The sequence below is a fragment of the Rhinopithecus bieti genome, unplaced genomic scaffold (genome assembly GCF_001698545.2).
Source record: "Rhinopithecus bieti isolate Rb0 unplaced genomic scaffold, ASM169854v2 scaffold_46101, whole genome shotgun sequence".
Lineage (NCBI taxonomy): Eukaryota > Metazoa > Chordata > Mammalia > Primates > Cercopithecidae > Rhinopithecus > Rhinopithecus bieti.
In genome coordinates this window covers 2,429,311-2,447,219 of record NW_016819049.1, presented here as the reverse complement: position 1 = coordinate 2,447,219, position 17,909 = coordinate 2,429,311, and the positions used below count along the sequence as shown (strand labels likewise).

Below are 17,909 nucleotides of genomic sequence, written 5' to 3'. Positions count from 1 at the left end.
GATAAGAGAAATTTGGATACAGTTCCACTGGTGATTGTCACTGCTCTCCACCCATCCAGTTCTCAAATGGGGTGTATGTGTACTACATTTTGTTTCATTTGCAGGGGGGATTTGATTTGGAAAGCAGAGCAATGCCCCCTTAGATGTGGGGAAGCAGAACATGAATGTCCCATTCCCAGAATGCCCTCATCCCAATCTCCCTAGACCTGTGACAATCAGGCATTAATCACAAAAATGTCCCTGGAATCATGGTTGCTGCCAGAAGCCTCTGTAGGTATCTAGTCTCAGAATAATCACTGTGAATATTGAAGCTATCAGTGACAACTTCCACCAGATGGCGCCAAAGTACATCTAGGACCAGAAGGGATTTGGATCCTGCAGCCAGACCCACAACTCTATCAAATCAGCATCACAGGCCCAAGGGTCATTTCATTAACCTCTCAATAACATCACTCGGAATTTTCATTTAATTTTTTAGACTCCACTTACTGCTTTATGACAGCGGTTTTACTGTGCATGTATAGAGCTAAATCATGTCAATAATATAGAAAGATACAAAAAAATGCGGGTTTGTTTTGTTTTGTTTTGTTTTTTGAGACAGGGTCTTGCTCTATCACCCCAGCTGGAGTGCAGTGGCACGACCACGGCCCACTGCAGCCTTGACCGCCTGGGCTCAAGCAATCCTCCAGACTCTTCCTCCTGAGTACTGCAAGCGGGTGCTACCATGCCTGGCTAACTTTGTAGTTTTTGTAGAGACGGGGTCTTGCTGTGCTGCCTAGGCTGGTCTCAAACTCTTGGGCCCAAGCGATCCTCTCGCTTAGACCTCCCAAAATGCTGGGATTACTGGCGTGAGCCACCTTGTCTGGCCATAAATGCTTCCATTTCTGCCACGACAACTACTCCACCTGAAGCTGTTCATTTCTTCTTGCATTCCTTCCAGAAAAAAGTTATATACATGCCTGAATATAAGCACCTTCTTTACATATTTCTCCCTTTTGTTTTTGCATTTGCATAGTTTACCTAAAAGTGATCGTACTTGCCCTCTGTTTTGGACTACGCTTTCATATTAACTAATATCTTGGAGATATTTCCTTACCCATATATATTGCACCCTCTCACATTCAAATCACTAATCAAATTCCATAATTTATTTCGATTGTGTCTAGCATTTCGCTATGATTAGAAAGAATGCTGTCGTGGAAATTTTTGGCAAACATTGTTGACAATATCCATAGGTATCCACAGAAAGCTTGTTGGAACGACGGGTACCAGAATTTTCCATTTGATGGATAGTACCAAATTGCCCTCCAGGAATGTTGTACCCTCACCAGAACTGATTACAATAAAACGTCTACATATTTGTTAGTTTTATAAGCGACGCGTGGTCGCTTTAAGGTCGTTTGGGTTTAAGGATTCTTTAATTATGAATGAGGGTATCTGAGCATTGCACTGCGAAGCCTGACTGGGACAACACTGCAGCGGTGCCCTGACTCCTCCTGTCCACCAGGAGGCGCGGCCTGGCCGCTCCCGCATGCGCAGTGCGCTCGGTGTCAGACGCCCCGGAGCCCGGTCACCCGCCCCGAGCTGGATGCTGGCTCGCCCAGACTCGGCCCTGGAGGTGGTGGCTGGCGAATCGGCGCGATCCGACCCGGGCGGAGGTGGCCCGTGCCCCGCGGCATGAGCCGGTGACCGAGCGCGGGGCCGAGCGGGAGGCAGCCGTGGCCGAGGTAAGCGCGGCGCTCCAGGGCGGCGGCCGGGCTGGCGCTGAGGCTAGGGCTCGGGCCTCCAGGGGCCGCGGCTGGGTCGGGACAAGGGCCGAGGGAGCGCGGCCGAGCAGAGGCTTCGTGGAGGCCCGTGGGCTGCGAGAGGCCACCCCCAGTTCCTCCGGGGCCGTGACAATGACTGCCGGCTTTTGGAGCGCTCCGATTTCCACTCCTGCTTCTCCTTCTCCCCCGGCGGCGGCCGTGCTTGCTGCATCTTGGTACCCACCTGTCCTCCTAGCCAACCTTCGCCCCTAGTCCGCTCCTTTTTTCCTTCAGGGACCCGCCCTCCGCTCTCCGCCCTCCGCCGTGACCCCTCCCTTCCTGCTGCCACCCTCCCGCCAGCCACAGGGATCTGATTACTCCCACGGGGATGTCCTGCGCCTCAGGGCCCGGCGGTGGCCTGCGGCATCCCCTGCGGTGCCGGGAGCCGTGGGACGAGGTGGGGAAGGGGCAAGGGGCGTGTTAGGCCGGGGACTGGGTGGCCGGGGGCGTTTTAGGCCGTGGACTGGGTGGCCGGGAACTAGGTGGCCTGGGGCATGTTAGGCCGGGAACTGGGTGGTCGGGGTCATGTTGGGCCAGGCACTAGGTGGCTGGGGGCGTTAGGCAGGGGACTGGGTGGCCGGGGGCCTGTCAGGACGGGGCAGGGGCATGTTAGGCTGCGAACTGGATTGCTGGTGGCATGTTAGGCCAGGGACTAGGTGGCCCGGGGGTGTGTCGGGCTGGGGCCAGGGGCATGTTAGTCTGGGGACTAGGTGGCCAGAAGCACACTTGCTCTGGGTTTCAACTTGAAGCCCAGGGGGTGTTTGGGGCTTTGTTACATTCGGTGGGAACCAGATCTAAGCACACAATTTTGAGAATCAAAGAATTGCTTGGTGTTACTAATTGGGCAGTGCTAATCTAGAAATGTGCATGACTTCCTTGTGTGAAGACGTGGTCTTGAAATATCTCCATCTAAATTCTTCTTGTAAGTCTTAAATTCTTCTTGTAAGTCAGGTAAGTGCTCTGTGTACTTTAACTGGACTTAGTTTGTAACTTTGGGAACTCAAAGGCTATTCACCTTAATAAAATAGATGATTCAGTTTCCATCATTCACTTTCCCCGACTTCCTGGTTGCATGTGAGGGTATGAATGGATAATCAGTTTTGGGGCCAGACTGCCATGCTTTGAATCCTAGCTTTGGCATTTCCAGTTGTATAATATTGGGCCAGGTGCTTAAACTTTCTGCTGTACTATCCCCATCTGTAAAATGAGGGTAATAATAGCTTGGCTTATAGTGCTGTTGTGAAGATTAAATAAGTTAACACTACAAAGTGCTTAAAACAGACCCTGGCATGTAGTAAGTGCTTAGTAAGATTTAGATATTAATTATGTAATGACACACATTGTCTTATAGCATAATCCCACAATTAAAAGGGTATTGTTTTAATTGAGAATAATTTTAGGGGCATTTAGCCATAAAATAACTTTAATTATAAAGAATCCTATCAAGTAAGGCAATGAATTGTGGCTTTTTTTGGTTTTGCTTGTATTTGGTTCCTCTGTTTTTTGGAACGGTTGGGTTAAGATCCAGTGTAGCAGTGGCCCCGGGAGTTCAGCTGTAAGGGCCTTTCTAAAAAGGTTAAGAAGAGGCCAGGCGCAGTGGCTCACGCCTGTAATCCCAACACTTTGGGCGGCCAAAGTGGGTGGATCACTTGAGGTCATGAGTTCAAGACCAGCCTGGCCAACATGATGAAATCCCATCTCTACTAAAAATACAAAAAATTTAGCCGGGTATAGTGGCACATGCTTGTAATCCCAGCTACTCAGGAGGCTGAGGCGGGAGGATTGCTTGAACCCAGGAGGCTGAGGTAGTGAGCTGAGATTGTGCCACTGCACTCCAGCCTGGGTGACAGAGCAAGACTCCATCTCAAAAAAATAAAGAAAGAAAATAAAAATAAAAAGGTTAAGATGACAAGAGACTGTGACTCAAAACATTGGACTAAGTGGATTGGATATAACCTGAAGCACCAGGGAAAGGTTATTCAGGCAAATTTTAGTAATAAATAATTCCAGGAACAGAAAATGCATCTCATCCTTACCATAGATTGGGGTTAAAAGACTTTTCCAATGACTCAGTGCTTGACAGCTAGCCAGACGATTCCAGTGTTTTGCAGGAGCAGGTTTGACGTGTTTCAAGGCGATAAAGTTTGTAGGGCTGAAATTCTTGTTTTGATCCAGGTTATGGTATTGTAAGGAATAAACCTTCATTAGTAGATGATTCCTTTCAGTCTGTCATCTTCCGGGGCTTTTAACTTCTTGGTGGTAGAGAGCAGTCTCATTGGACAGAAAGATTATGACTTGTTTCCTTGGATGATGGTTTGGAGATATTCCATCTCTCTGTGCTTTGGCATGTGAAAACTGTTCTGGGAGGATGGCTTCTGTGTGTTACAGGGATGAGGTTGGAGTGTCCTGAGTCAGGAGCACTGTCACTTCAGTCTAGCCCAGCAGTTTTACAAAAGGGATCCAATGTAGCACAGATTTACAAAGGCAGGGGTACAGGCTGGGCGCAGTGGCTCAAGCCTGTAATCCCAGCACTTTGGGAGGCTGAGGTGGGTGGATTACCTGAGGTCAGGAGTTCAAGACCAGCCTGGCCAACTTGGCGAAACCCCGCCTCTACTAAAAAATACAAAAAATCAGCCGGGCGTGGTGGGCGCCTGTAATCCCAGTGACTTGGGAGGCTGAGGCACAAGAATCGCTTGAACCCAGGAGGTGGAGGTTGCAGTGAGCCGAGGTGGCGCCACCACACTCCAGCCTGGGCAGCAGAGAGAGATTCTGTCTCAAAAAAAAAAAAAAAAAGGCAGGAGTGGGGAGAGTAATGGTTCTCTTTGGATGTGTTTGCGTATGATGGATGGTGGGAGAGGAGGGTGTTCAGGGGTGGGTACAGAAAATTCAGAGTCTGTGGAAATATCTAGTTAATCCCCCTCCTCTTTTGGAAATTCCTTCCTATTTGGGAAAGATAATAGTAAGAGACCATCACATATAATAACTCAAAACTTGGATTCTAAACCGTGTGCACCTATGGAACTGGGAAGGATAGAGACATTTGTTCATTCAACAAATATTTATGTTTATATTAAATATGCACTCCAGGCTGGAGTGAAGTGACGCAGTCATAGCTCACTGAAGCCTCAATCTCCTGGGTTCAAGAAACCCTCCCACCTCAGCCTCCCAAGTAGCTGGGAGTATAGTCGTGCACCTGGCTAATTTTTGTATTTTTTAGTAGAGACAGGCTCTCGCTATGTTGCCCAGGCTGGTCTCAAACTGCTGGACTCAGGTGATCCTTCCGCCTCAGCCTCCCAAAGTGCTGGGATTACAGGTGTGAGCCACTGCACCTGGCTTAAATATATGTTCTAGATTTTGTATTAGATGCTAGGAATACTGAGCAGAGATAAACAATTGATTACAGGAAAAATCACTACCAGTAGAGGAGACAGACTTGCAAATACTTAACCAATTCATAAAATGTGGCAGGTGCTAGAATGAAGTGTATAAAAGGTGATGTGTGTGCTCACAGGGAAGACCCTCTCTCTGTAAAGCACTTCTTAGTAAGGGGCTTTTCCCCTTTCTTTTCTCATCCTTTCCCTTTCATTTCTTTTCTTGTTTATTCCACCTCAAGTGCTTGCTGTATCTCTCAGCTTTTCTTCCTTGGAGTTTGAAACAGATGTGTGGGAGTTCGCTTAGCTTGTGTCGACACACTTCACAAGCGTGGAGGAGTTTACGTGTCTGGGGGCGTTCCTCAGCCAGTGTGGGGTGGGCTTTGGTGCGTGAATGATGTGGCTTTCCATCCTCCAAAGGGACAGCTCTGAGGTGTGTTCTCCATGCTTCTCCAGAGGGATCATAGAAGGACTGGGCACTGTGGCCTAGCTCAGTCTGGTAACCAGCTCAGGTGTGCACCCTTCTGACTCCTCTCCTTACTTCCTCACTCTGGCTTTCTGGATTCACCTTTTGCAAGACACTTGCACCCAAGTTGTTTTCTCTTAGTTTGGCAGAGCACAAACCAAGACTGTTGGTACTAGAAGTGGCTCTAGAAAGCAGTGTGAGATAGTATTGTTAAACTGGAATCACTCAACCTCAGTTGGCAACAAGGACCCCTTTACTAGTATTAATTTAGGTGTTGGTAACCCCTGGTACTCTCTAACATCACAGTTGTAGTAAGACTGTCACCAGCAGTGGGTTGGGATGAGACTCAGGTGGAAGGAAAAGCATTGGCTAGTATGGTAGCTCTAGCACTTGAGCAGTGTATGGACAATGGTAATGATAAGGATAGTGCAGTTGACTGACTCTTGTTATCTTCCTTAGAAGCCTTGGGGTAAGAGAATGCCACACCCAGATCAGCCAGACATGAACTCAGGGTACACTGTGAAAGACAGAAGGCTCTATGGCCACATCTCCTGCAGCTGGAGGGCAGGCTCTTTTGAAGGTCAGGCCCAGAATTTGATTATACTTGTGGCAGAACTGCAAAGGAAGCTGAATGCACAGCCTTGACAGGTTGCCTCTGCTAAATCAGTGCAATGGTAGCAAGAGGTGAGACCCTGAGACCTGGATGGAGATATTTGGGTGGAGGCACAGAGAACTTTGAATTCCCAGATTTCCTTAGATCCCCTGGACCAGTAGAGGTATGCACCTCTCTGATGCAGAGGACAGCAGTCTCTTCTTGCCTGGACACTGTGCAGAACTCTCACTTGAGGCAGATGCCTCACCATATGATCCTTGTCCTCGTCAAGATCTCCCTCCTCGCCCCCTCAGATCTCAGCATTGCCTGAGCAGGAAAGCAGTTTCTCTAGGAGTTGCAGGATCTGGCTAATATGGACCAGCAGAAACGGCAAACACAATGAATGGCGGGTAGAATCTTAAGGGTATTGGACCAAAGGTGGGGGTATTGGTGGACTATAAAGCTGGAGAGGAGAGAGCCTGTTGACAGGTGAGCATTCTTTCATGATTCAGGATTTGGTGACCTAGCAAGGACAGCTGGAGCCAGTCTTGGTATGCGGCTGGGCAGGCTTCTCGAAGCTTGGACACAACAATGACCCCTACCAGTGGTTTGCAACCAGGGCTGATTTTGCCTCCCCAAGGGATATTTGGCAATGTCTGGATATATTTTTGGTTGTTACAGCTGGGGGTTGCTTCTGGCTTCTACTGAGTGGAGATGCTATTCAACCACCTCCAGTGTACAGAACAGCTCCTCACAAAAAAGAGTTATGTAGCCTAAAATGTCTTAGTGCTAAGGTCAAGACATTTTGGACTGCAATAAATGAGGTGGAGGCATCAGAACTATCTTGGCAGAGTATTGAGGAAGGAATCACCTGCACCTCCTGCCTGTGTTCCTGGGAGGGCCTGTTCCTTTTACTCTGCTAATAGGGAATGCCCAGTGAGGGGACCTGCATCTTTGAGAAGCTCAGTGTTGGCTGTCCTCTGTAGGATAAGATTGATCTTAGGAGATGTTACTATGGAACTGGATTCCCAAGTATCAATGAGGATGATAGGATTCTGAGATAGTGGAGGCCAGATGGTACCAGTTAACCATCAGAGACAAGGTAGACATAGTGCCCAGAATGGGCAGCCAGGCTGAACTCACAACTGGGGATTCCTGACCCATTCTGATGCGAATGGAGCATGATGTTTCTAAGATGGGCAGCTAGCCATGGTGCTTGCTGCTTGACTTGTATAATCAGTTAAAAAAAATATTAAGAGCTGGCAAGCAGAAGATTGATGTCAGCTGCTACAATGGAACAATCACTGTCTCTCACCTCATTTTCAGATATGAGCCACTTCTTAGACCCACATCCCATGAATTGAAGGGGAGGCTGGATCTCTTTTGGGAAAGATCTTGCAACATTCCTGCACGTATAGGCAGACATTCTCCCATCCTTCCTCAAGGGAACTGCAGATTTTTATCAGAATAGCGGTACAGCAAAGAAAGTATAATATTTAGACCTTTATAGGGCTCTTGAATATAGGGTCTGGGCTGATAACAGTACCAAGCAACCCTCAACCAATAGCGGATAGGTGTTGCAGATAGATGCTCTAGCCTCCCATCCTGCTTAGCGACCAGCTGTAGTCTAAATGAGTCTTCAGAGGGCCCCTGGTAGCCTTAGGAGCCCGTTGCCCACTGCAGTAACCAGCCTAAGAACACACTCTTTATTGGCTTTGCCCTGTTGCCTGTCTCCTTGCTCCCTCACTGTGGCTTTCTGAGATCATCTCCCAAGTAAGTAGACTATTTGCACCCCTGTCTTTGTCGCTCTTTTTTTTTTTTCCCATGGGGTCGGGGTTGTGAGGGGACTCAAACTATGACAGGTGGCAAGCAAAATGTGATACTTAAGACTAACATAGTGGGTATCAGCTCCCTCTTCCTTCTGCTGAGGCCACTTGGGACTCTAGAGTCAGTTCCTGTGGTTCCATATCTCCTCCAACAATACTTGGTGGTGTCTGACTCTTAATTTGCCTGTGCTGTTGGGTATACATTTCATTGTGGTTTTATTTTCCGTGACCATTAATGAGACTAAACATCTTTTTATATGTTTATGTGCCCTTTTTCCCTTTCTGTGAAATTCCTGTTTAAGTATGTTTTCTGTTTTTTTTTTTTTCTGTTTTGTTTTGTTTTCTTTTGTTTGTGTTTTCTTGTTGCTTGGTACAGTTGTTTATTCAGGTTGCAAGTCCCTATTGGTTATATGTGCTGGAAATATATTCTTCAGGCTTGCAGCTTGTCTTTTACTTCCTTATTGTGTTTTGATGGAAAATTCTTAATGGTTTGTGCTTTTTGTATTTTGTTTTGGAAATCATTCTCTGCCAGATGTCGATATTCTCTATTGTGGTCTAAATATTTTATAGTTTTTCCTTTTACATTTAGTTTTAAGATCTACCTTGAATAGATTTTCTCCCCTTTGGCTGTTTTAATATTCTTCTTTAAGTTTCTTTTAGCGATTTGGCTTTGATACATCTAAGTAGCATTTTCCTTTTTTTTTTTTTAATCTTAGAAATTTTTTTTTTTTTTTTTTTTTTTTTTTTTTTTGAGACGGACTCTCCGTGTCTCCCAGGCTGGAGTGCAGTGAGGCAATCTCAGCTCACTGCAAGCTCCGCCTCCCGGGTTCACGCCATTCTCCTGCCTCAGCCTCCCGAGTAGCTGGGACTACAGGCGCCCGCCACCACACCCGGCTAATTTTTTGTATTTTTAGTAGAGACGGGGTTTCACCATGTTAGCCAGGTTGGTCTCGATCTCCTGACCTCATGATCTGTCCGCCTCGACCTGGCCTCCCAAAGTGCTGGGATTACAGGCGTGAGCCACCACGCCTGTCAGCATTTTCTTTACATATATATTCTGCTCTGAGTTGAGCATCTTGAGTCTGTGAATTGGTATATTTTATCACTTTTGGAAAAACTTAACAAAACACAGTTGGATTATCATATCTGCTTCTGCAGTCTGTTGCAGTGTCATGCATCATGTAGCCTCAGGAAAATGGAAGTGAATAAAGCAACTGTCAGTATTAAACCAGTATAAACCCTTTGAAAGGGCCTGGGGTGCCTGAAGCATACTTCAAGAACCACTGTTCTAGGGTTTTGGTATGATGCATGTGCTGGCCTCCTAAAATGAGCTTTGGAGTGTTTCCTCTTTTTTTTCTGAACTCTGGAATAATTTGTGGGAAATTGGAATTATTATTTCTTGAATATTTGGTAGAACTTGGAAAATTTTCTGGGCCTGAAATTTTCTTTATAGGGAGACTTTTAAACTTTTGGTTCAGTTTCTTTAATGTTATAGAACTACTCAGAGTTGCTGTTTGTCCTTGAGATGCTTTTGGTAAGTATATTTTAAAATAATTTTTCCATGTTATCTGAGTTTTCAAATGTAGTGGCATAAGTTTATTGATATCATCTTATCTTTTAAATATATGCACCAGTTAGAGTTACGTTCCCCTTTTCAGGTATTTATTTGCACCTTTTTCCTTGAACTCTTGATTAATCTTACCAGAATTTTATTAGTCTGTTTTTAAAAAAACAACTTTTACACTTTGGGAGGCCAGGGCAGGCAGATCACGAGGTCAGGAGATTGAGACCATCCTGGCTAACATGATGAAACCCCGTCTCTACTAAAAAATACAAAAAAATTAGCCGGGCGTGGTGGTGGGTGCCTGTAGTCCCAGCTACTCGGGAGCCTGTGGCAGGAGAATGGTGTGAACCCGGGAGGCGGAGCTGGCAGTGAGCTGAGATCACACTACTGCACTCCAGCCTGGGCGACAGAGCGAGACTGTGTCTCAAAAAAAACAAAAAACCAAAACAAAAAAACAACTTTTAGCCTTGTTGACTATTTCTATTGTGTTTTTTAATGAATTTCTGTGTTTTTATTTATTATTTTATTCTGTTATCTTTGGTTTTATTTTGTTGTGGTATGTCTTTTTTATAGTTAATCTGCAACTCATAAAGATTTGTAAAGCTCATGTATGAATACAGTTTTTGCTCCCTTAACCTTAATTTTGTTATATATGGAAACTATTTTTCAAACTATAAAGAACCCATTATTGAGTGGTATAATTGATCTAGTAGGTTATGGCCAGAATTTTTTAAAAAGCAATAGAATAACAGAGTAGAAAAATAGAGGGTTCATTGCATGTTGTGTGGCTAACACTGTGTACTCACAGTACATAGCTTAAATATTGTTTTGTGAAACTATTTAAAATATCTATAGACACATATATATATATATTTGTCTATATTGGGCCACAATATAACATGTATTTCTTACTGTCAATTTTAGTTTAAAAAAAGTTTTGAAAAACACTATTAAAGGGTAGTTTGTCTAATATTAATAAAGGTTTCAAACCAGATGGCACAAAATACGTGAGGAGCTTGCTTTTACATGACCTATTCTGTGGCCCTATTTTAGACTTACTGATAACAGCCTCCAGTGGTGGGGCCAAGGAATCTGTTTTAACGAACTCTTGTGCTTCTTACCCTTCAGGTGTTGGGGAACCACAGATTCAAGTATCCACGTAGACCTTGAGAGCTTCTTGGGAAGTTTTAACATGGGCCAGCGGAGGGCAGCTCCTTACATGCATTTGTCCCAAAACTTCCTGTCTGCAAACTCCAGGAAGGACATGCAGAATGGCAAGCAAGCCATACCATAGAGTGGGCCTGGAGCTGGTAAGGGATGAGAGCAGGCAGGAATGTTCTGCTGTTAGAATGATAGAAAAAGTGAAATTGCTGTCATGCCCACATTTCTGTCATAAAGCGATTACAATATATTGAGTGACTGATGTATATACTCCAAAGATGATCATGTTTTAAGTTCAAAATGTATGAATTTTTGTATGTTAGTCAGTGACAAGCAAATTCCTTGTTACGTTCCAGTTTCTGGTCTCAGAGAGATATGACTTGAAATCATTCATGACTGTTTAGCATATTTTACCCAAAAAACTGACAGTGATTGCGACACTCAAGGCTTGGCAATACTCAGCTAGCTAGGCAGGAAGCAGTTTACCACGTGGGCAGTGATGGGGAGAGCTCCATTTATCCGAAGTAAAAATGGTTGATGAACTCTAAGATGGTCTGTGAGCTTTTCAGTTACTTCCCATTATATTAATAGGTTTCCTGGAAGATCCATGAGTAGAATGATACCATTTTGTTTATTTATTTTATTTTATTTTATTTTATTTTATTTTATTTTATTTATTTTTTGAGACAGAGGCTTGTTGTGTTGCCCAGGCTGGAGTATAGTGGCATGATCTCAGATCACTGCAACCTCTGCCTCCCAGGTTTAAGTGACTCTCTTGCCTCAACCTCTCAAGTAGCTGGGATAAAAGGCACCCGCCATCATGTCTGGCTAATTTTTGTATTTTTAGTAGAGATGGAGTTTCACCAGGTTGGCTAGGCTGGTCTTGAACTCCGGATCTCAGGTGATCTGTCTGCCTTGGCCTCCCAAAGTGCTGGGATTATAAGTGTGAGCCACTGTGCCCGGCTTTTTTGTGGATTGGGATTTTTGACATGCAGAATGTCAAAATAGTTTGTTGAGTAACATGGTAAGTCTGTGGCAGATGATGTAGCCACACTCAAGGCTCTGCCCTCTGCAAACAGTATCTGGGAATCACATAGGAGAAGTTTGTTTGGTAAGGATCTTAAAATGTAGTCTACTTGGGAACTCTATATTTTTAGCTGAGGACTAAAAATTTTCTTTACATTTCAGTCAGTAATGCTTATTGGCTGTTTTATTTATCTATTGCTGTGTAAGAAACCACCCAAAAATTTAGAGGCTTGAAACAACAACAATCTTTTTGTTTGCTCATGATTACGGAATCTGTGCAGAGCTTGGTGGGGATGGCTCATCTCTTCCCTAATGGTTTTGACTGGGATCTCCATGTCTGCTGGGGTAGGTTGCCTTTCACTGGGAGCTCAGCTTCCTTAGAGCATGGCGGCTGGATTCGAAGAGTGCAAAGGCAGATGCTATAGGGCCTCTCAAGTCCTGTGCTCAAAAATCCCAGAACATCACTTCAGCCACATTTTCTTGGTCAAAGCAAATCATAAAGCTAGCCTAGATTCATGGGGAAGGGACGTGGATTCTACATTTTGTTTGGAGAAGTGCCACGCAAATTCAGAGATGGAAAGAATTGTTGGTGTTCATCTTTGTAAATTAATCTGCCACATTGGCCCTTTTCCTCCCTTTCTCCTTTCTCTCTTTCTCTTCCTTTTCCTCCCTCCCTTTGTCTCTCCTGCCCCGTTGCTTTCTTAATTTCTTCCATTCATCTAAATGCAACTATCACCTTCATTATAAATCATCACTATATGTTTTATTTAAACATGAAAGATTAATTTTTTTCTTATTGATACCCTTTTGTACTTTATCGATACTTTCCCAGTGGTGTTTTTACATTCTGCCTTTTGTTATAGTTTGGTGTTCTCTCCCTCATTAGAGTAGGGTCTTTACTTTCATCTTTGTTTTCTTCACAGTGCATCATGGGTGCTCAATAATGGTTTGAATTAATAAGTGAATGAAAACAGATTTTTTTTTTTTTTTTTTTTTTGACACAGAGTGTCGCTCTGTCACCTGGGCTGGAGTGCAGTGGCATGATCTCAGCTCACCGCAACCTCCACCTCCTGGATTCAAGCAATTTTCCTGCCTCAGCCTCCCAAGTAGCTGGGATTACAGGTGCACACCACTATGCCTGGCTGATTTTTGTATTTTTAGTAGAGATGGGTTTTGCCATGTTGGTCAGGCTGGTCTCGAACTCCTGACCTCAGGTGATCCACCCACGTCAGCTTTTGCTATTCCACTTTTGATTTTTCTGCCTTGGTCCGAGCCCTCATTCCCAGAGTCCCACATTTGCCAGCTTCTGCTTTAGGCAAATGTGTATTGATAGGATATAATAATATTTTATATTATGAATTAATATTTATGTTAAATATATGCAGTATTAAATATTAAATAAATTATATACAATGTATATTCATATATCTAGATATATATTTCTAAATGTTTTATTATATTATTATACTTTAAGTTCTAAGGATACATGTTGCATAATGTGGTGGTTTGTTACATATGTATACTTGTGCCCATGGTTGGGTGTGCTGCACCCATATATACTCTGTAGCACCCATCCAACTCGTTCTTTACATCATAGTATAACATCCCAATGCAATCCCTCCCCTATCCCCCTCCCCCTCCCCATAATAGGCTCTCTTCCTGGTGTGTGATGTTCCCCTTCCTCGAGGTCCAAGTGATTTCATGTCAGTTCCCACCTATGAGTGAGAACGTGCAGTGTTTGGTTTCCTGTTCTTGCGATAGTTGCTGAAAATGATGGTTTCCCGCTGAATCGCATGTCCCTACATAAGGACCACAATACTTCATCCTTTTTTTATTGTGTTCTTGCATCAGTAATTCCATGGTGTAATGTGCCACATTTTCTTTTTTTTTTTTTTATTTTAGTTTTTTTTTTGAGGACGGAGTCTTGCTTTGTCGCCAGGCTGGAGTTGCACGTGGCTGGAATCTCAGCTCACTGCAGCCCGCCGTCCCGGGTTTACCGCCATTTCATCCTGCCTCAGCCTCTGGAGTAGCTGCGGACTACAGGCCCGCTCATCCTCTCGCGCAGTTTTTTTTTTTGTGTATTTTTTTTAGTAGAGACGGGGTTTCACCAGGTTAGCCAGGATGGTCTCGATCTCCTGACCTCGTGATCCGCCCGTCTCGGCCTCCCAAAGTGCTGGGATTACAGGCTTGAGCCACCGCGCCCGGCCTATGTGCCACATTTTCTTAATCCAGTCTGTCACAGATGGACATTTGGGTTGATTCCAAGTCTTTGCTATTGTGAATAGTGCCGCAATGAACATACGTGTACATGTGTCTTTATAGCAGCATGATTTATAATCCTTTGGGTATATACCTAGTAATGGGATGGCTGGGTCATATACTTCTAGTTCTAGATCCTTGAGGAATCGCCATACTGTTTTCCATAATGGTTGAACTAGTTTACAATCCCACCAACAGTGTAAAAGTGTTCCTATTTCTCCACATCCTCTCCAGCACCTGTTGTTTCCTGACTTTTAATGATTGCCATTCTAACTGGTGTGAGATGGTATCTCATTGTGGTTTTGATTTGCATTTCTCTGATGGCCATGTTTATAAGAAGTGTCCAAAATCCCTTTTTGTTATTTCACCACACCACTTTAGGGAAAGAAATAGGTACATTAAAAGTCGAGGCTGGGCGCGGTGGCTTATGCCTGTAGTCCTAGCATTTTGGGAGGCTGAGGCAGGCTGATAGCTTGAGCTCAGGAGTTCAAGACCAGCCTGGGCAACATGGCAAGACTCCTTCTACACTAAAAATACAAAAAATTAGCTGGGCGTGGTGGTCGCAGTTACTTGGGAGGCTAAGGTGCGAGGATCGCTTGAGCCTGAGGGGGTGGATGTTGCAGTGAGCTGAGATTGCACCACTGCACTCCAGCCTGAGTGACAGAGTAAGACCCTTTCTCAAAAAAAAGAAAAAAGAAAAAAAAAGTTCAATAGTCTTTTCAAGTGTCATTTGCCATCCTAAACACTTGATTTTTCTTATTTCTCTCCCTGGTGACCAGGAGTGTGAGAAAGAGGCTGTCTGTGTCATTATGTGTGCGTCGGTCAAGTATAATATCCGGGGTCCTGCCCTCATCCCAAGAATGAAGACCAAGCACCGAATCTACTATATCACCCTCTTCTCCATTGTCCTCCTGGGCCTCATTGCCACTGGCATGTTTCAGTTCTGGCCCCATTCTATCGAGTCCTCAAATGACTGGAATGTAGAGAAGCGTAGCGTCCGTGATGTGCCGGTGGTCAGGCTGCCAGCCAACAGTCCCATCCCAGAGCGCGGGGATCTCAGTTGCAGAATGCATACGTGTTTTGATGTCTACCGCTGTGGCTTCAACCCAAAGAACAAAATCAAGGTGTATATCTATGCTCTGAAAAAGTACGTGGATGACTTTGGCGTGCCTGTCAGCAACACCATCTCCCGGGAGTATAATGAACTGCTCACAGCCATCTCAGACAGTGACTACTACACTGATGACATCAACCGGGCCTGCCTGTTTGTTCCCTCCATCGATGTGCTTAACCAGAACACACTCCGCATCAAGGAGACAGCGCAAGTGTTGGCCCAACTCTCTAGGTATCTCACACTGGTACAGCCCAGCGCCCAAGAGATCCTTGAGTGACCCTCAGGGGACTAAAGGGAAGGGAAGGATGGGAATGCTTCTGCTCTTGAGTCGGCCTCCCGATGCTGTCTTCTTGCAGGACGGGGTGTGTTGAAGGGACTGACTTGCAGCATGAGGCCTGTGTGGCAGCATCTGCCTGTGTGCCGGTGAAGAGTAGTCTGCCGTCTCTGGCACTACTGCTGTGGGTTCCCAGCCTCTTAGAGTTTCCAAACTAAGGGTGGCTCTTCTTCCTATATTCTTCCTTTTAAATCTAAACATGCTCCCGCCTCCTCTTAGCACTTACATGATACACATTCACTGTAAGAAGTCTGAAAATACAGGTAAGCGAAAAGAAGAATCTAAGATTCATTCCGAAATCCTGCCTCTTAAGAGATAAACATTATTAATATTTTGATGTTACTAAAAATGTACATACACGTGTGTATATAAATGTTTTGTCCCAAATGGGATCACACAGTACATGCTCTTTTGCTTTTCCCCTTATATATCACGAATATATTTCCAAATTATGACATAATTTTATGTTCTTTTACTATATAACCTTAAGGGTTGCATAGTATTCCAGTTTGCAGATGTTCGACCATATATTTAGCCAGGCTTCTCTAATGTGTTTGTGTTTCTCTAACCAAATGGTGAACATTTGGATAGTTTTCAACTTTTCATTATTAGAAGCAGTTCTGTATGGGACAAGCTTGAAGTACACGTCCGTCCATTTTTTCTGTCATGGAGCCCGACCTGTATCTGATGTGCTGTTGGCATTTCCAGGAGTTTGCTTAGCATACCTGAGAAGTGGCCCTATTTTGGCTTGGGGATCCTTGGTACTTGTTATCCAGTAACTGACTCTTGTCTCTTCATAGTAGACATGAATTCTCCTACGTTTTAAATTTCTTGACAGGTGGGATCGAGGTACAAATCACCTGTTGTTCAACATGTTGCCTGGAGGTCCCCCAGATTATAACACAGCCCTGGATGTCCCCAGAGACAGGTAGGAGGCATATTTGGGGCTGTCCTTATGACGGGTTTCTGAGGATTAAGTAAATGCCAGATCCTTTTGTTCATGTGAAATTATATTCCTAAATCTACCGCATACTTTGTAATCAGAATTGTTTATTAAACTAGAAAATTGTCCTAAGTATTTTCCTCCTGAAGATTTAAAAGTGCTTAAATCTTTTATGGAAAACCAGTTAGGGCCTATGTCCTGGCATAGCCTCTAAAACTGTTTTCCCACTCTGGGTTGTGCACTTCTGAGTGTAACACATCCAGCCCCTGAAAGTGTGCCAGGCTTGTGCTAGCTCTCTCTGAATTCGGGAGCATTTGCCGCAAGTAGATGCACAGCTTACTTAGAGAAGGCAGCGTGGATATGTCAAAGTGATACCCAAAGCCTGTAATGTAGAGGGCAATGGGGGCAGGCTGATTCTCATTTACCTTCTGTTGTTTCAGTCAGCAGGGTTCTTTCTGTCTGTCCCTCCCTCCCTCCCTGCCTGCCTGCCTTCATTACTGGCCCCTCTTGCCTTTCCTTCTTTCCAGAATAACCTTCCAAATAGGCAGATGTGGTGTGGGGTGGCCATGACTGCATGAGAGTGACTTTGAGTTCCCTTGCTGTATTTATCTGCCCTTTCATCCACTGACTGAAACATTTGGGTGTGAACTTTCTTGGAAAGCTCTGGTATGAGGTGCTCCTTAAGGGACCTCCCTTAGCACTTGGTTCAAGGCTTTGAGGAAAGTAAAAAGTTGGGGCCCCATATAAGGGTCCTGGGCAGTACTCAAGGTATAGGATTGTTAAGAGTTCACCTAAACTCGTTTATCACCAGTCTTATTACAGTTGGCGTTTAACTCTTAAAAATCATTGTTACTGAAAAGGCAACGCCCTGAGCTATTAACCCGAAAACAGCCTGAGGTTAGTTCTCAACTTGCTAGAGGCTAACATTATCAATTATGAAAATCGACACTTAATACTCCTTTTCCCCAGAAGATTAAATCTAAACCTTCTTTGCTTTAAGTGATTATCTAAAGTCAGTTTTGAGTTTCTGTCTGGAAATACAATTATAACTAGAAGACACGAACACCCCAGGACCACCCCTCAGCTTAGGTGTAGAGACCATTTTGGACGATAGAGGGCAGTCCGGGTGCACAAATGCTGTAGGAAGTGGCTGAACACAGGGCGATTGCGGATTTGGCTCTCAGCCCCAGAACAGGTGTGCCTGTTCCTGAGCGGGCTACTGTTTTGGTTGTTCTGGGGAAGTGAAATACTTTGGAGAACAGAGAAGGGAAGGAAAAGAGCTGTTAGGAATGCAGAGTCTCCATCTCCTTTTCTGGATTTCTTTGCAGAAGGGCTTCTTTCTGTTTGGGGCATTTCACTTTTTGCTGACATTTTGGTATATGCATCTGTATGGGAGTTGGATTTTATATTTATGAAGTGCACATGTTAAATGCAGTTGCATTTCTCTG

General features: G+C 44.6%; 1 protein-coding gene across 5 annotated transcripts in view; it reads left to right on the top strand.

Moving 5' to 3' along the window:
* The first annotated feature begins 1,436 nt into the window (after positions 1–1,436).
* The window catches only part of EXT2 (exostosin glycosyltransferase 2), a 203,059-nt gene continuing 186,586 nt past the window's right edge, over positions 1,437–17,909 (top strand). For 2 of the 5 annotated variants that reach the window (XM_017858114.1, XM_017858113.1), the window contains exons 1-3: positions 2,083–2,202; positions 14,850–15,415; positions 16,357–16,446. In XM_017858114.1, the coding sequence (XP_017713603.1) occupies positions 2,134–2,202; positions 14,850–15,415; positions 16,357–16,446 (725 nt within the window). In that variant the 5' untranslated portion in view covers positions 2,083–2,133. Of the gene's footprint in view, positions 1,728–2,082; positions 2,203–10,752; positions 10,935–14,849; positions 15,416–16,356; positions 16,447–17,909 lie in introns of those variants that run through there. The other 3 variants (XM_017858115.1, XM_017858116.1, XM_017858117.1) reach the window with 3 other exon arrangements.